General features: G+C 34.3%; 1 protein-coding gene across 8 annotated transcripts in view; it reads left to right on the top strand.

Annotated features, from left to right (window-relative positions):
* The window catches only part of pik3ca (phosphatidylinositol-4,5-bisphosphate 3-kinase, catalytic subunit alpha), a 33,706-nt gene extending 14,065 nt beyond the window's left edge, over positions 1–19,641 (top strand). For all 8 annotated transcript variants that reach the window (XM_087274016.1, XM_087274012.1, XM_087274015.1 and 5 more), the window contains 16 exons: positions 1,874–2,119; positions 3,790–3,875; positions 5,192–5,297; positions 6,792–6,944; positions 7,244–7,378; positions 9,191–9,315; positions 9,393–9,639; positions 11,392–11,495; positions 11,618–11,789; positions 13,633–13,739; positions 14,136–14,257; positions 14,359–14,437; positions 16,033–16,203; positions 16,283–16,400; positions 16,490–16,644; positions 19,116–19,641. In XM_087274016.1, coding sequence (XP_087130142.1) covers positions 1,874–2,119; positions 3,790–3,875; positions 5,192–5,297; positions 6,792–6,944; positions 7,244–7,378; positions 9,191–9,315; positions 9,393–9,639; positions 11,392–11,495; positions 11,618–11,789; positions 13,633–13,739; positions 14,136–14,257; positions 14,359–14,437; positions 16,033–16,203; positions 16,283–16,400; positions 16,490–16,644; positions 19,116–19,386 — 2,397 coding nt within the window. In that variant the 3' untranslated portion in view covers positions 19,387–19,641. The remainder of the gene's footprint in view (positions 1–1,873; positions 2,120–3,789; positions 3,876–5,191; positions 5,298–6,791; positions 6,945–7,243; positions 7,379–9,190; positions 9,316–9,392; positions 9,640–11,391; positions 11,496–11,617; positions 11,790–13,632; positions 13,740–14,135; positions 14,258–14,358; positions 14,438–16,032; positions 16,204–16,282; positions 16,401–16,489; positions 16,645–19,115) is intronic.
* Positions 19,642–19,801: the final 160 nt, after the last annotated feature.

Here is a 19,801-nt window from a genome sequence, read left to right as displayed (position 1 = left end):
TTATCCAATAGATACAGTAGTAAAAGTAAATCATAAGATTATGTAATGGTTTAAGATAAATATGAATTATCCTACAATTAACAGAGCAAGTACCTTAGCATTGACAGATAAAAGATGCTAAATGTAAATAATCACGCTATAAAGTTTTCAATCTGCCTAAGGAGACTAGTGGCTGGAGTTTGTTTTGCTTTTGAAGAGTATTCCATGCAAAAGGAGCTTCATATGAGAATGCAACTTTACCAAATTTAATCGAATTATGTGTGAAAGTGCTTTTTAAATTAGCATTTTAATATGTTTTGTGTTTTAGTTTCCGTCACTCCACAACAAATCATTTCAGTTTAAAGTGAAGGTGAAGCAGGCAGTCAAGTTTTCATTATTTTGTAAAGTTTAACAATATTTTAAATGATTTACTTTAATTAAAATATATTAAACAAACTCTAATCATGGAACCATTTTGATGAAAACTGCATTTTTTACTGTAGCTTTTAGAGCCAGGGTGCTACCATCTTGAAATATCGCTGTCTAATGTCATGGGGTTGGTTCTGTTACCCGAGGTGAACAGATACAGTGGAAGTAATGGACTAACCATGAAGACTGGACAGTCTAATTTAACCCAGTGCGTCAGGTCGGGGACGTGCATTGCAGAACTGGTGCAAATACAAGCATCAATTTAAAAAATTTAAATATATTTTTAAAATATACAAAATTATTGCATATTTTCTTTTTTCTTTTAATTACCCCAACGTCGTGGGGACTTTGCATTTTGTTTGGAAATGAAAATCAGGTTGACATCAGAACTTAACGTCAGGCCAACATCAATGTTTAACGTCCAACCTAAAATCAACCAAACATCAACATATAATGATGTTACAGCTTGAGGTTGTGTGGACGTTACCACTATGATGTCCATCGGATTTTGGTTGCCATACCTGACAAATAACTGTCAGTATTTAATGTCAATATGACGTTCGTTAAAGATGTTGGCTCGATGTTGGATTTTGGTCACTTTCCAACACCACCTAAAACAACCAATTTTGACACTGTTATTGGACATCAAAATAACGTTGTCATTAAACGCTGATGTTTGAAGCATGTTATGTTTACAGTCATCCACAAATTACATGTAAATGCATCAGTTTTTACAGTGTAATACACCTGAGTACTTTTAAAAGATCTTTTTACTCATACTTTGAGCAATATTTACAACAGATACTTTTACACTACTTGCAGTACATTTTTAGGCAAGTAATGGTACTTTTACTGGAGTATTATTTTTTAGTACTCTTTCCACCATTGATTACGGTAAACATCAAGCTTAAACAAACTTACTTAAAGTGTTTCATTCAGCTGAAATCCAAACATATTTATGAATATTTTGAATTGAAATGTATTATATAATTATGTAATTATATATATATAATTATATGACTTTTAGAGCATATGTCGGAGGATGTTTCAGATAAATAATAAATGAGGCTCATATTCAGGAAAACATGGTCATTTTTAGTTCAAATGTTGCTTTTGTTTATTTCCAGTAAAGATTTGTGCTTTTTACCCTGGGCTTTGATTAATTAGCCATCTGAGGTTTTAGTTGTTTCCGATTTTAAGTTTTTGGCAGCGATTCTGTTTTTGTTTCAGGCTTTCATTATCCCAAAAAAACAGCCAGTACACCAAATCCAAATGAGTAGTTTCAGTGAACGGCTGCATTTGTAGTTTATATCATCCCAACATAACAATATGAAAAGAATTGCTGTTCGGGATGCTAAAAATAGCTCTGAGCATTTTAGATGACTAAAGGGCTCATGAGATATGCTGATTATGTGGCTTTATGTATGAAAATCTCCCTCTATTTCTATCCTTCTCTTTCCCTCAGTATGTACGGAGTTGCATTATGCTGGGTCGCTTGCCAAACCTCATGCTTATGTCCAAGGACAGTCTTTACTCTCAGCTGCCGATGGACAACTTCACCATGCCCTCCTATTCCCGCCGCATCTCCACCGCCACGCCTTACATGAACGGAGAGGCCTCCACCAAATCTCTCTGGACCATTAACAGCACCCTTAGGATACGGGTCCTCTGCGCAACATACGTTAATGTGAACATTCGGGACATTGATAAGGTGCTTGCTTGAAGTTGCTTTTATTGTACACAATGCATGAAGTAGGCCTGCACGGTTAATCAAATTTTAAACGCAATTTTTTTAAATGGCTTAAGTGATTATTTCAATGCGCTATCAAATGTGGTAACAACAAACATATAGGTTTTGAAAGTTCTGACAGATAGGATATTTATTATATCTGTTTTTTGTTGTACAATATAGATCTTATTTTTCAAAGTGGACGCTCGTTTTTGCGATTGTTTTGAACTTTCGATTCAGTCGCCTACGGGAGAAATGCCTAGGAATAGGAATTTATAGCTCTACAAACAAGTGTGTGCATGACTATACAGACAAAGCAGAATAATATAATAAGAAAGTATAAGTTTAAAATCTGTAAAAAATTTAAGGACTAAAAATGAATGGAAGTGAATGAGACCGGAAGTCTCGAGCTAAAAAGATTCAAAGGGCTGCACCCGCTCGTATGTGATGAATAAGGTGAATAGGGTTGTCATGATACTGGAATTCAGTACCAATCGATACAACATTTGAGCGCTGTTGAGCAAGTTCTTATACACCACTGAGTTGCCATTGTGTTCACATGCTCAACAGAATTGACTAGGATTGGCTGTGAAGGTCATCAGTTCACCAAACTCATCACTGTTTACTGAGTGTAACTACAGATTCATTAACACTGGACCGTTTCAAAGTCACGTTTATCAGCTGGTTTGTCTTTAAGCTGACAAACGAGCGATCCGCTTATGAATCGCGGCTTTAAAACTCTTCAGTATCCCTGAATCTGTGGTTACACTCAGTAAACAGCGGTGAGTTCGGTGAACTGATGACCTACACGGTCAAGCACTGTAATTTCTGTTGAGCATGTGAACACAATGACAAATCAGCGCTGTTTAAGAACACGCTCAAATGTTAGCGGGAAATTAATGTATTTAAAATTTCAGTATCGATTGCTACCAAATTCCAGTATCGTGACAACCCTAGAATGATATATTACACCAGAATATATTGAGATAAATTATATTATTGTCATTTTAGGACACTCATTATAAAATGCCAGAATGACAATATAATATTATCACAATGCAAGTAAACTCTTCCAAAGTACATATTTTATTTTTAAGAATATTTTATTTTTAAAAATATTTAATTTAATTGGAGTCATAATAACAATTTAATATTTAGGCATTGAATTCAGAATGTGAAAAAGCCCAATTGTAACCCAATGTAACCCAATGTAAATGTAAAGGTTTTTTATATCGAAGATATTTTAATTAATTTAATTGAATTTAAAATACTGTAGTTATTTACTTAATATGACAGGACACTTGACAACTTCATTGGAAAAAATGGCAACAATGTTTAAGAGGTTTTAAATAGTGGCATAGTGTAGCGTGCTTTGTGATCATGCTTGGTCTTCTTTGGTGCTGTTGACATCAAAGCTGTTGTTTTTTATGAAATGGTAGTATATTTGCAATTTTAATCAGATAAATCACAATTAATTTTTTTCTCCAAATCGTGCAGCCCTAATTGGAAGTGTTTTGTAAGACTGTGCAGTGTAAATTAACAGGAAGCTGTTGTGTGTTGCTTTTCATTATTGTTGCGTGACCTTTCTTGCATAGGTTTTTTTTCTGATCTAAGAGGCTTTGCACCTTATTGCTTGTCACATTTTATTTCAGATTTATGTGCGGACGGGGATCTACCATGGTGGAGAACAGTTGTGTGATAATGTCAACACGCAGCGTGTCCCGTGTTCAAATCCGAGGTACCGTACAAACACTACAGTTGAATCATTACTGAATGAGTGTGAATGTGTCTACAAAAACATCTATGGCCAATTCTGCAAATTGTGAATTTTTATATCATTTTTGACTTCAGATCTTATTTTATTTCGGAAAACTGCATGTTTTCTTCACTTTGTTCTCAAAACTTTGAGTTCAGAATTGACTGTTTGCAGTTCTGGCTTTTTTTTCTTAGCATTTTAAAGGTAGACATCTTGTTAATATGACCACTCAGATCTGAGTTTATATTTATCTCCCCCATCTTAAGAGCCTAATTTTATGGCTAAAATGTCTGTCTGGATTAATAAATTCCTATTTTGTTTAGTAAATATTTTGGTAAATTCAGTTTAGTATTAATACAGGATGTCTGTGGGGTCTTAATAGGTCTTAAAATGTCTTAAATGTCAAAAATGAAATGAAATTAATTAAATCATAAACAATCATCTAAAGAAAAAGCATTTAACAAAGTTACATTTAATAGCTACATGTTTTTTTAAATACATGTATATAACTAGAGTTAGCTTGTTTTGACACATTATGTAAAATATGTGGCTGAGAAATAACGCAATTAGATTTTTTGGAGTGGACACTTAAAAATGATTTCTACTGGCCATTAGACACAATGCTTACTGTTTTGCTCTGTTTGAAATTTAATTTATAATGGCCTCGAAAAAGTCTTAAAATTTACTTGGGGAAACATGCAGAAATCCAATATTATTAGCACAGAATCTTCTTACGCTCAAGAATGTAAAACTTATGTTCACAATTTGCAAATGAGCAAAATAAAACTAGCAAATCTGAGAATAAATTGCAATATATAAACTTTTATATAATCAGAATTGTGGGGCAAAATATCAGAATTATTTTATTTATTATTCTGTGGCAAAAAATGAGCTTCCGTTTGTCTTTTGTAATGGAGTAAAATCATGCAGATGTGTTAAATGTCAGAGGAGGCACTTTATCTTATGCAACCTTTTTGACATGAAATGCCATTTTTCTTGTTTATCGTCGTGACATAAACACATCACCCTTTTTTTTCTGTAGAAAATATCATTTCAAAATTTCTCCCTTATTTACGCAAACATTTTGTCACTTCTAAGGTCAATGTGTCACAGAAGTAAATAGATTGACTTCAGTCTTGAAGCCACATGACAATTAGGCAGTTGGTTTATTCTCTTGTTTTCTAGCGATTGCTTCTCAGTCCGTCAATAATTTTATCATTTGATTGTTGCACTGCTTTTTGTTTTTTAAAAGTGTAGATGTTTTAAATGGAACATTATGTGCTGATATGTGTCTTCAGGTGGAACGAGTGGCTGACTTATGACATGTACATTCCTGACATCCCCCGGGCGGCTCGTCTCTGTCTCTCCATCTGTTCTGTGAAAGGAAGGAAGGGGGCAAAAGAGGTGATAACGCTTTTCTGTCGTGCATTTATACAGACGTCTTATAAAACCTTGCTGGTTGTGCATCCTCATGAATGTCTTTTCTGATTAATATGGCTGTGTTAATGCGAACAACAGCCCAACATTTGGCAGAGGGCTGTGCTTTATTGAAATTTTATTTCATTTCCTTTCAAAAATAGCAACACTTAGGACCTTCAGAAAAAAATGAAACCCATTAAAACAGCAATGTTTCATCATGGTGCACTCTAAGCTAAAAGTCATACATTCATTGTAAACATGATGTGATTGGATGAATACTTTTTCATGCTAGGCCTGAGGAGGGAAGCAAGAGAGGTTTTCTGCTTTTTAGCTCTCTTGGCTAAAATAATAATTTAAATTATTTAATTTTGAGTAGATTGATGTGAATATCAGAGTTTGTTTTGCATGTACTTTATACTTACACATTTGAATGCGAGCAAATTTCATTATTTTCACCAAAAAATTATTATATTATCTCGTAAAAATCAAGCAAATATTATAATATATTTTTGCAGTGCGTTGTTTTTTTTTTTTTTAAACAGACATTATTGCCATCTATGAAGCTTTTTGCAACTTTACAGTTGATGCACACTTACTAAGCACAATGTTATAGTGGAAATACAATCTGAAATTTCAAAGTGTTTTGATACATTTTAAGACTAGATTTGATCAAGTTATTTTTACCATATGACGTATTGGACATGCAAGAATAACTCAAGGTTTTTTGCTTAAAGGTGAAGACCCCACTCAATATTTGTTCTGCACAAATACTCTCACTTTAAAACACATTTTGCTGGACTGTCTGGCTTTTAATGACTGCAGAAGGCTTTTTTTTATGAAATGAACCAGGGGCTGCACGATATTGGAGAAAGATTTTTTTTTTCTGCGACATATATATTGTGATATGTTAATTTTTACTAGATGAGTTTAATAACTATTTGGAAAGAATTTATCATTTTAGATTGATTAGGATAATTTTGTAGGGGGAGTGAATAAAGTATAATAAACAATCTAAAAGCATAAATAAAATCAATAATGAAATGGATGCAAATTAAATTAATAGCGTTTTATTGTTTTCTGAGGAGTGGAACTGTATTTAGACAGTAATTGAATAATCAATTGTAAAATAAAACTGTATAGTCTTCGTTTTATCAACAATTCAATGGAATGAATCAATGTTAATTTGTCGATATACATATGGTACATTTTCTTATGCCTGAATGCTTTTCTAGTGCAGCCCTAAAATGAACTCTCCTATCTTGAGATATTCAGCAAAGTGTCAACAGGAAAAAATGTAGAATCTTTGTTATGTATTAACCTTAAAAATTGCGTATAAGTTATGTATTTATTTGTTTGTTTGTTGTTTTTAATTGTATATTTATTAACGAAAATGACATTAAATACAATTTTAAAAATCATTATCCTCGATGTATTAGTGGCACTGAGATGTGAAATGTCGCATTGGTTGATCTGCTACAGGAGCACTGTCCACTGGCCTGGGGAAACGTCAACCTGTTCGACTACACACACACTCTGGTCTCAGGAAAGATGGCACTGAATCTGTGGCCTGTACCACACGGCCTAGAAGACCTGCTTAACCCCATCGGTGTCACAGGCTCCAACCCTAACAAGGTTTCTTCTCTTACATAATCTCTTTTCAGCACTGAGCCACTTTAATAAGCTTTAATACGATTTCTCTGTGTTGTCTAATCTGAGGTGACATAGTTAATGAAGAGCATCGGTTTCAAAGCTCTTTATTTAGTATGCAGTCTTTTGTTTATTTTCGTTATCAGATGAAATTGTACATTTTTAGGACAAAACGTTATTGTAATAACCAAAACTGAAGTTGCATGGATGCTAAATATACATTAGTTTTTAATAAAATGTTGTTTGGTTATTTTTATTGTGTGTAAATGCTGTTTTTGCTTTAGGAAACCCCATGTTTAGAGCTGGAGTTTGACTATTTCAGCTCACCTGTTAAGTTCCCTGACATGGCTACAATTGAGGATCACGCTAACTGGATAATATCCAGAGAGATGGGATACAATTACTGCCAGTCTGGACAGGTGAGCTTACAGACACACATCCTACTTAATTAATTATAGCGACACACTTCTCGATGCTATTAATACTCTTTACAAGCCTGAGCAGCATCAGAAACATCTCTGCTATTGTCTGCAGTCACCTCGGGAGTTTCACATTGCTTACAGTTTATGAAAAGCACAATGCTCGCTCTTTTATTTGATTTTATCTTAGATATTAGTTGTGACCAGACATTAGATGCCTGTTCACTCTCATAACATTGTTGCTGATTCATCTAAGAGCCTTTGAAGTATATCAGTGCCTGTTAAAATGACTTCTGTGGAAGGAAACACATTTTTACATCATCACAGGTTTAGGAAAGATTATTACTCAATGTTAAAATATTTAAACTGCGATTGAAGTTTGTTTACTTTAAAAGTACACTGTTAGTCAAGAGATTGATCGATTCACATCTCTTAATGTTTTAGTGTACCGCCCATGGTACACTGAGTGCTTAGTTACAGCAATACAGGAATGAAAAGGTTTAAATGCCTTTGAAAGGAGGCTTTTTTTAAAGAGAAAAAAGAAAGATACAGTAAAACATTAAAGCAGTTTCAAACATTTAAAAAACATTGATAACATTTTTGTTGGCTTCTGTGATGAAGGGAATGGGTAAAAACTAGGGATGCTCCGATCAGGATTTTTGCAGCTGATACTGAGAACTGATTCTGTTACATGGGGATCGTTCGATACAGAGTACCGATTCTGATGAATCAAGCTTTATATATAAATTTGCCATTGCATAAGCAATGACATAAAGTGGCCAAAAACTAAAAAGTCAACTATTACTATATTTACAAATGTTTTAACATAAAATATAAATAATTATGATCATTTCATATATTATTTATGACTGAACTTTATTTAAACTTTAATAAAACTTTAATAAACTTTATTTTGGGAATAAACTTTATTTGAATTGTTTATTTTAAAATAAGTTAACACAAATATCTTGAAGCATTTACATGTGAATTAACAGATTTTAAAAGCTTTTGCAATAAAGTATATATTACAAAATGTATTTTTAAGTACTGTCATAATTAATCATGATTAATCACACCCAAATTAAAAGTAAATATTTACAAAATATATATACTTTTGCATACTGTGTATATGTTTGTCTGAATAAATGTATGCCTGGCTGTACTGTATAAAAAATACATATATTTTGGATTATTTGTAAATATATATATTTTTTATATTTTTGTATTTTATATACAGTATGTGTGTGTATTTATATACATAAATATACTCAGAACATATGTTTTACGCGTATTATAAATATGAAACATATATTACTGTATATGAATATTTCTAATAATATAGTTTTTGTCTTAGTGAATTGCATCTATCAAGTGTATATTAACAAAGAGTATAAAATACACAAGACATGTCACTCAAATAGTTTTGAATGGGGCAAAGTGTAACAGTCAATATGGGGAGTGAAGTCAATATGGGGAATGAAGCCTTCTAGTACAGGAGCCAATTATTGATTGCTATAGACTAACCATTCTTTGAGTGAGGGGCTCAGGCCAGACGTAAGGTTCTTTAGATTTTGAAATGGAAAAAAAAACACTTAGAAATGAAACTGAGACAGCTGTTCTTTAATTTTGTTGGTGATTCCTAAAATAAAATTTAATCATCAGCTTGGCAAGCAATTTTGGAGAATTGATGTGTCCCCATTTAAACAGAATGCCTAAGCATACAGCCCAATTGGCGTTTCAATGATGACCACCAAGTGAAATGACTTGCCTGAAAGGGACTTTATTATTAATTAGTTTTTTTGTGAATTATAGAGCAGTAGAGTGGCACGAGACCATGCAATGACAGAGGCAGATATAGAGCAACTTCGGCAGCTGGGAAACAGGGACCCGCTTTCTGAGATCACTGAGCAGGAAAAAGACTTCCTATGGAGGCACAGGTAGTCCATCACCCCATCAGCTCTGCTCATTTTAGTGTTCAAAGCTCATGTAAAACTGCTTGTGTTTTCTACTTCAGGCAGTATTGTGTAAATATACCAGAAATCCTGCCCAAGATTCTGCTGGCGGTGAAGTGGAATTCCAGAGATGAAGTTGCACAGATGTATTGCCTTCTGAAAGATTGGCCTGCAATAAAACCGGAACAAGCCATGGAGTTGCTTGACTGTAACTACCCTGATCCAATGATCCGAGACTTTGCGGTTCGGTGCCTTGAGAAGTATCTAACCGATGACAAACTCTCGCAGTACCTCATTCAATTGGTTCAGGTAAGGTTGATAAATTTAATTATAAATACTCTGTCATTAATAACACATTAATAATGCATTATTAACTCTATGAAAAGACAGTTATATTCATAAATAATGTATTATTATACTGCAGTCACTTTAAGACACTATACACTCATTATTAGGGGTGTAACAATTCACAGAATTAACTGTTTGGTCCAATACAACAGTGGTGTTAGGGTTCAGAATCATAAAGCATGATCTTTTTTTTTTTACTTTGAACAGTGATGGAGCTGTACTTGACCCTATCATCTTAGGCTGTCTTCTTAGCAACATATTAAATATATATATATGTTATATATATATATATATATATATATATATATATATATATATATATATATATATATATAAAAGAAATGTAATGATTTGTAGTTATAAACAAATGCAAAGCATTTTTATATGGAACAGTAAAATGCTGCACAGATGTTTTAAGTTTCCTGTTGACATATGTGTCAAATATGACCCAGGCACCATTTTAATAGCAAAAAAATTAACATGTTTTTATCTTTAGTGTTTATATTGTTTGCTGACTTTTTCTAAAATTTCCCCCAGCATTAGAAAAAAAGAAGGATGAGTACAACATAGGGCTGCACAATATATAGTTTCAGCATCGATATATGATAGTACAATAGTCATATAGCAAGATCTGGAATGTTGAGTCTGAATTATAGTTGACCAGGAGCCACAGAAAGCATGTGGTTTGTAGAGTCACTGCTAAGTTTAACCAGAAGAGTTGAGGTTTATTATTTGCACATGTTTTTAAGGCCCGTGGCTGAGCATTTCAAGAAAGTTTAAAATATTTAGGTTTAAAAAATGATAATGTTTGGAGGTGTAAAAAAGATTAATTGTATTTAAATATTTATAATATTTATCTTTTTCTTACTTAAAGTATTTGTCTTTTTTCTGGTCTTAATATCTAGATTTCAAAGCAAAAAAAAAAAAAGATTATTTAACTTACCCCATTTTTAACTTGTTTTAAGGTAAAACTCTTTATTTTGACTTATTTCTTCTAAAGGTGAAAACAAAAAAAATATTCTTGATCTAAAAATTTTTGATATTTTGACTAGAAACAAGCTATAGTAGAAATTTATTTATTTATTTATTTATTTATTTTTTGCATTGTGATTATTCACTTTTTCTACATGAATTCTGTTAGGCTCCCCAGAAAGCTGTCAAATAGAGCTGTTCAAAACATTTTGTAAAACTGTTTTCATATTGCAATATCAATAGCATAAAAATGTATTGGAATGTTTGATTTTTCTAATATCGTGCAGCTCTAGTACAATGGTTATCCTTTAGGTCAACTTTGATCTGCCAGCTATAAAACCTTTTTCATAGCTGGCACCCCTACAACAACACACTTTTTTCTTTTATGAATACTGCCATAAATTGCTTAACTTTTGACTCTTAAGCAGGTATTTTAAACATTAGAATATATGCCCTTCCCTTCAAAAACTGTCAAAAACAAGTGTTGCCCTCTGATTAAACATTGAGGTAAAACTTCACACTGATGAGGCAAAAACCTAGACAGTCACAGGGTTTGTGATGAATGATGAGGTTGTTTCTTCATTCAAAATAGATTTGATGGTTGAAGCTCAATTTAGATGCTTTAAATTAAAGTGTATACATGGTGTATACAGAATTCTAAGACAGAGAGGTTAACAGATAAAAAAAATCTTGAACTTTTTTTATATGTCCCAAAATGAACTATTCATTATTTCATTCTAGGTTTTGAAGTACGAGCAGTATCTTGATAACCCACTGGTGCGATTTCTGCTAAAAAAAGCTCTCACCAACCAGAGGATTGGGCACTTCTTCTTTTGGCATTTGAAGTACGTCATTTGCTTGTTTTTCTTTCTCATTCTCATTTCCTTTTTCCACTCACTGTCCTAGATATCATGGTGTTTTTGAAGATATAAATGAAGTTAAATTGTAACTTCCCATGGGGTTGCAGGTCAGAGATGCACAATAAAACTGTGAGTCAGCGGTTTGGCCTACTGCTGGAGTCGTACTGCCGCGCGTGTGGCATGTACCTGAAGCACCTGAGCAGACAAGTGGAGGCCATGGAGAAGCTCATCAACCTCACAGACATTCTCAAACAGGAGAAGAAGGATGAAACTCAGAAGGTAAACTCAGCACTCGACCTTCTGCTAAAAGCCGGCTCGTGAGGTTATATAAGAAGAGCCTCGGCGTATACTGCAAGTGAAACCCTAGCTGTTAGATTAGGTTGACGTGGGATACCTCAGCTACTGTGTAATACAGGCTTTACTTTAAACATCCCATTCACAGGGTGTCCGCAGGGTCTTAAAAAGTCTTCAAATGTCTTAAATTTCAAAAACAAAATTTTAGGACTTAAAAGGTCTTAAATTTAATGCCATTTTGCGTTGTGGGTCTTAAATAATTTTAAACAGGTCTTAATTTTCCTCTATGTAAAGTTACCCAGTCATGCCGACCACTCACCAAATAATCCAATCTAAATAAAACTTTTGATAAAAGTTAAATATTTTACTCTATTTACCAATATGGTGTAATTATCTTTCCTACAATAACTTTGATTTGCATAAATTTAGTTTCTCATAGTTTTGCTAATATTTTAATTAGATTTAGCTTGTTTTGACTTTTAAAATATGTGGTTAAGATATAACTAAATTAAAACTGTTTCGAGAAGGCAAGTTAAAATCTTTTTTATTAGCCAAACCATGCCATTTATTCATAATAGTCTTAAAAAGGTCTTAAAAAGTCTTAAATTTGACTTTGTGAAACCTGCAGAAACCCTGCATTTAATATAATGGACAGGTATTAGGAGGACAGTGGATTTTCATCCTTATTATTAAAAACTCTTTACACATTTAGGCCCCCATTTTAAAGAGATTCTTATAAAGAAGAACTGAAAATAGTCTTAAAATGTCTTAAATTTCAAAAGCAAAATGTTAGGCCTTAAAAAGTTTTAAATTCACTGAATGAATAAACTCACTGAAATATTATCTTGTAGGTCTTAAATTATTTTAAATGGGTCTTTAAGTTTCCTTTGGATTTGTGTTGGATCGATTGGGTAGCTTTACATAAACAATCACCAACAACACATCTTAATAAAACTTTTAGCAAAACTATTACTTACTTAAGGGGGGGGGGGGGGGTATACAAGTATGTAAACAACTAAGTTTGGCTCGATTTGACACATTTAAAATATGTGACTAAGAAATGACTACTTAATTTTTCTGCTGGGCCATTAAAAAAAATCCTTTATGTTCAGCCCTATAGAAGTCACACATTTATATGAGTAAGTAAATGGTTTCTAAAATAAGTCTAAAATTTCATTTTTCATGGTCTTAAAAAGTCTTGAATTTGATTTGGTGAATCCGCAGAAACCCTGTTTAATATCTAAATATGCAAACCATATGCAATGTACTTACAATGTAGATGCATTATAGTCAGATTTCAATTCCTTGCATGTTTACAGTTATTCTGCTAATCTGTAACCCAAACCCTAAATCTAACCCTTTATCTTAAATCTAACCCTGTCCTTAATCCTAAGTCTATCCTTATACCTATTAGGAAAACGTTTAGAAAATTTCCAGAACACGGTATAGTTGCACAGTAAATCCATAATTTTGTATTTACTAGTCATTTCTATTGTTCTTGATTAATTAATTTATTGCAAGGTCATTATCTATTATCATTCATTCATTTTCCAGGTCTAGTCCTTTATTTATCAGGGGTCGCCACAGCGGATTTAACCGGCAACTATTCTGGCATATGTTTTTGGGCGCAGTGGATGCCCTTCCAGCCGAAACCTAGTACTGGGAAACACCCACACAGTCTCACATTCACACACACTCACACAATATCTATTAATAATAGGAGATATTAGATAATTAAAATGCAATAATCTGCCCTACTCCTTAATCAGACCTCATTCTGCCCTGCTGCTTGCTGACTTTAATATAGTATATTTATTTTGCTTTTCAGGTGCAAATGAAGTTTCTAGTGGAGCAGATGAGGCGACCAGACTACATGGATGCCCTCCAAAATTTCACCTCTCCACTAAACCCTGCCCACCAGCTGGGGAACCTACGGTGAGAACCACACTGTGCTGTATTTACAGCTAAGAGAAAGGATATTTGCACTTGGCAGGGGTGACTTTTGATTTTAGTTTAACATCGGTGAAACATGAAGTAAATTCTGAACTTTCTATTCATTAAAGAATCATAAAAAAGCAGCAAAACATTTTAGTTGTAAGATTAAAAGTTTGTTTTAAACCTTTAAACACTAAATTAGCATTTTAAAATTGATTTTGGCAGAACACTCAAATAATAAATTACAAATAGTTTTTGATCAAATAAATGCAGTCTATAAGAGCATAAGAGACATTTTAAAAATTAAAACCTTAAACTTTTTGTAGTATATTTGATTTGTGATTTATTTTTCTGTTTTTGTGTGTGTGTGTGTGTGTGTGTGTGTGTCTGTGGCAGACTTGAAGACTGCAGAATCATGTCCTCTGCCAAGAGACCGCTCTGGCTGAACTGGGAAAATCCTGACATCATGTCCGAACTTCTCTTCCAAAACAATGAGATCATCTTCAAGAACGGAGATGGTCAGATCAGCTTTTGTCCTCTTTCAGAATTAACGCCCTTCAGTTTGTAATGGAAAGAAACAACAATTTACAAGTCTTTTCCCTGCTTTTCCCTTTCCTAGATCTGCGGCAAGACATGTTGACGCTTCAGATCATCAGAATAATGGAGAACATTTGGCAAAATCAGGGTCTGGACCTGAGGTATGAGAGAATAGTTGACCAGGAAACCAAAAAAATAACCAAACCTGCTAGGACTCCACGAGATTGGAAAAAATCTGACATTGCGATTATTTTGTTCTTCTGCGATATGAATATAATTTCACCAGATTGACTGAATATCTCTATTTGGAAACATTTCATTCAGATAAGGGCGATCAAATCTTTTTCCTATGCAGTGCGTTTGCATAAATTTGAATAAATTACAAGCATATATAAATGCAACAGAGCAAAGATAAAGGGTACAAAAATAAACATTGTAACAATTCTAATCCTCCTTTCAGAACAAATCAATCGATCTACAGGTGTGAAAGCACCCTTAGTTTAGGTCACAATTCACAATAATAACAAACCATTAACTAACACTACAAGCTTAATAAATGACTAATTAGCTGCTTATTAATAGTAAGGTTGAAGTTGGGTTTAGGTTTTGGGAAGGAACAGTATAAGATCATACATTATAACTACTAATTAACAGTTAATATCTTTATAACAGACAGGTGATAAGCCAGTAGTTAATAGCATGAATTGTGACCTATACTAAAGGGTGCTTTTACACCTGTAGATCGATTGATTTGTTCTGAAACGAGGATTAGAATTGTTACAATGTTTATTTTTGTTCTTGGTGCAGTTGGCTTTCACACAGCAAAGTTAAAACAAGTCATGTGCGAGTAAGCTCTCCTTACATTGTTTCATGGGTTATTTTTAAGAGTTTCAGGGTTGATTTTTCAGAGTCCCACAGATTCCGCTCAGCCGTCACGTCGTTATTTTAATTTATGATGATAAGCGATAAGACAATATAAGCAAAAAGGTGCAATTTAGTTTTGACATCCACATGCATCATCACCAAATATAAATCAGAGAGGCAAGACTTTCTCATACAGCCTCATTTCAGTCAAGTTTTGTAAAAATCTATCTATTAAATCAATCAATCTATTAAAAACATAGGTTTAAATTATCGAGAGAAATAACTGATGTACTGAGACTGCAGTCAGATCAATGTTGATCTTTCTGTCAAGGTGTCAGTGCAGAAATGAACAAAACAACCGATCTAATAAACACATTTATAAGATTAAAACATGGAAAACATTATCAGATGGTCATTTCAGTCAATTTTCCTAATGGATAAACAGCTCACATTAATATTTCAGCAGGCTTTGACTTTTGTATTTGACATGAAATGTACATTTACCGGTCTATCTATCTATCTATCTATCTATCTATCTATCTATCTATCTATCTATCTATCTATCTATCTATCTATCTATCTATCTATCTATCTATCTATCTATCTATCTATCTATCTATCTATCTATCTATCCATCTATCCATCTATCCATCTATCCATCCATCCATCCATCCATATTTTTGTTTATTTTTTTTTTCTATTTATTTATTTTATTTTATTTTTTTAAGGGGTGGGGTCTCCCTTCTTTTTTGTCCTCGGCTGATCACAAGCCTCTTTATTGTGTTGCTCTAAAACATTTAAACGTGTAAAGCATCAGGTATTGATTTTACATTGTCCTAATTCTCCTGCTGCCACGTGTTAAGTGAGATTGTAATTTTTTTTGCTCTCCCAGAATGCTCCCCTATGGCTGCTTGTCCATTGGAGATTGTGTGGGTCTCATCGAGGTGGTAAGAAGTTCTCACACCATCATGCAGATTCAATGTAAAGGAGGCCTGAAGGGTGCACTGCAGTTTAACAGTACAACGCTGCATCAGTGGCTAAAGGACAAGAACAAGGGTGAAATGTAAGTTCAAATTCAAACCAAATACACACAATTAAAAACAAAGGAAGGTGTTTGGAGTAACCAGTCGAAATGTTTATAGGTACGACATGGCTATAGACTTGTTTACGCGATCCTGTGCTGGCTATTGTGTGGCCACTTTCATTCTGGGTATTGGTGACAGGCACAACAGTAACATCATGGTGAAGGATGATGGGCAGGTGGGAATGTTGTTTTTATGCCTTAAAACCAATACTTGATTCAGTTATTTTCAGTATTTCCACACTGAGCATCTGCATTGTTCCTACAGCTGTTTCATATAGACTTTGGTCACTTTTTGGACCACAAAAAGAAGAAGTTTGGCTACAAGCGAGAGCGAGTGCCGTTCGTCTTGACTCAAGACTTCCTAATTGTGATCAGCAAAGGAGGAACCCAGGAGTGCACTAAAACCAGAGAGTTTGAGAGGTGCGTATGCTGGAAAAAATCGCCAATTTATTTCCAGAGTGAACGTATGCGAAAACAAATGCTTTGTTATTTCACCATTAACATAGTAATTGGCAGTCAGCAAACTGTCTGAGACAATCAGAGATTGAGCAGAACAATAGAGGCTTTTAAAATGAGACTCTCGGGCCTTCATTCCAGCAGACTTTCCTCCTCCAACAATACGCTGACAGCAAGTCGGCTGCCAAGTTTCCTGCCTCTCTTCCGCTTTTTAACAAGTCTCTGCTTCAGGAGACTTCAGAAAAGCAGGATTCGTTCTTTATCGGTGTCTCTCAGAGAAGTGGACGTCTGTGTCTTAACTCTGGCTTGATTGTGTCTGGACTTGCTTGAGTAAAACTAAACTAGTGTTGAAATAGTCTTTCAGGTATTGGAAAAAAGGTATCATGTTTTGTTCATCTTTTATCTTTATTTCTATAGCGCTCTTACAGTGTAGATTGTGTCAAAGCAGCTTGACAGAAGAAGTTCTAGTGAATTGAAACCACTTCAGTCCAGTTTAGTTTAGTTCACTGTAATATAAATATCACTGCTGAAAGTCCAAGCAGTGAAGAGCAAATCCATCAATGTGCAGTTCCACAAGTCCCAAACCAAGCAAGACAGTGGCAAGGAACAAACTTCACCAATTGGCAAAAGTTCCAGGATTAACCAGGAAAAATCAGGATTAGTTGGGCCTACAATTGTTGGAGATTAATGCGTTTTTTTCCATTGAGAGGTATGCAGGGGGCCCTATCATACACCCGGTATGATAAGGCGCAATACATGTTTGGCGCAATTTGTTGCTATTTTTAGACCATTTAAACCCTATTTATTTATTTTTTTTTTCCCCACGTTGTTTAAATAGTAAATCCATTTGCGCCAATTTGTGTGCGTGCGTGCGTGCATGCATGTGCAGGTCTGATAAGGAGATGTGTTAAGGCGCAGTCTTGGCACGGTGCTATTTTGAGGAACTGAAATAGACTGCACCATTGACCAACTGAAACCTGGTCTAAAGTCCTGTGCAGAGTGCATTAGTTAAGCGTCTATGCAGGTTTAATGTTATTATTATTAGCAGTAATATTTATTATATGCGTATTTATATTGGTTTTAATAAAAACAAGCTTAGATTTGTCTACGTGTCCTGTTTTGAAGATGTATACGTCACCATATGGGGCATAAGAATAGGTTGTGTGTTTGGATATAACCACACTTCGTTATTATTGTTCATTTATTCGTTTGCTGGAAATTAGAACTGAATTTAGAAATAGTTTTGAAACAAATCTTTGCGCTTAACAAACTAAATTAAATATGTAGGATGTCTTCAGTGGAGTGAGTAAAATACTGTTTCCTTATCCATGAAAGTAAAGGAGTAAAGTGAAGAGTAAAAGTAAAGTAAAGAGGCCGAATGGAGGAAACTCATTATTTATTCTCACGCAGATGGTCTGTTTAACTGTTTTCTCGCAAGTGAAGCGTTCAGTGTTTCCACTTACAAAGTCCGCCATGTAAATAGCAAATATGCCATAATGCGACGAAACTGACTCCTAAAGGGAATGTGAAACAAGACTCTGATTGGTTTAATGCACATTATGCTCAAAACACACATAACTCCTTAAGAGAATAAGCACAACCCTGTTAAACCATGAGCCGGGCGCAAAGTGTGTTTTCCCATCCTTAAAATAGCAAAAGTGGATTCAGACACACCCTTAATGCTTTTGTGGCATGCGCTTTAGACTCTGTGCCTAGATCATTAAAACAGAGCCCAGGGTGTTCGTGAATCCTCAAAGTTTTAAATACATTATTAAAAAATAATGCTTGAATTAGTCTTAAAATGTCTTAAATCCATGTTTCAGGGTTCTTAAAATGCAATCGAACTGAAATCTGCTTAAACACAGCTACATGTAGTGTATCATTGTTGCTGATTCCTGAACTTTTACCACAGTGTGAAAGTGGCACTGTCATTAATACAATCAGTTTTAAATGCCTTAATGTAATTTTACGTTTGTTTTTTCTTTCAAGCTATTTAAAAAACGTAGAGAGAAAACATCACGTCAAAGTTGTCAGCCAATGCTTTACTAGAACATCATCAAACAAAATCAGAAAATAAGTATCTACAAAACAGGATGCTATGTATAGAACAGTAAACACGTTTTTAAGGATGGTCATTTGTTCTGGTGTCTGCTTTCTTTTTTGCAAATTCTGTACTATAAAATTGGTCCTAAATTTAGTTTAATTTAGTATTAAAAGGTCATAAACGGTCTTAAATATAACTCTTAGAAACCTGCAGATACCGTACGTACAGTACATGATTTGTTATAGGGGTCACCCTTTTCCAGTTTAATATTTCCGCTTTCTAAATATCACTCTACATATCAGAATCTTTAATTAACCAAAAAAAAAAAGACTTCCAGGCAACAGGACTCATTTTTGCAGCTCTCAGAATGTCTCGCTGTCTCCCCCTGCAGGTTTCAAGAGATGTGCTACAAGGCATACCTGGCCATACGACAACATGCCAACCTCTTCATCAACCTATTCTCAATGATGCTGGGCTCAGGAATGCCGGAGCTGCAGTCCTTCGACGACATCGCTTACATCCGCAAGACTCTGGCATTAGACAAAACCGAGCAGGAAGCCCTGGACTATTTCATGAAGCAGATGAATGACGCTCACCATGGCGGATGGACCACCAAGATGGACTGGATCTTCCACACCATCCGTCACCATGCCCAAAACTGAGCCCAATGGTGGAACTTAGGGCCAGAAAACAGGCAGAAGCCAAACTCTTTTTGCAGGATGCACTGCCTGATTGATGCCATGGAGAAAAATGGCACCCAAACCTCATGTACAAATGACCTTCAGAGCACTAAAACAACCCAGAAGGACATCTTTTTTTTGGTGTTGTCCTTTTTGTTTATTTTCTTTTTGTCCCATATGAGGCATCTTTTGCCATTGTCCAGCTTGGTTTTACATTATAGCTGTAGTTTTGTCATACTTTTTTTATTCTCTCCCCCTTGTGCTGCTCTTTTCCTGGAGAGTCAACTCTACTTGTCATCATCTATTATTATTATTATTAATATATATATATATATATATTTTTTTCTTTCTGCGGAAAACAAACCTTCAACAAAAAACAAACATTCTGCACTCTTCA

Source organism: Danio rerio, chromosome 11 (assembly GCF_052040795.2).
Source record: "Danio rerio strain M-AB ecotype USA chromosome 11, GRCz13ab, whole genome shotgun sequence".
Classification (NCBI taxonomy): domain Eukaryota; kingdom Metazoa; phylum Chordata; class Actinopteri; order Cypriniformes; family Danionidae; genus Danio; species Danio rerio.
This window is presented reverse-complemented; position numbering and strand designations above follow the sequence as displayed.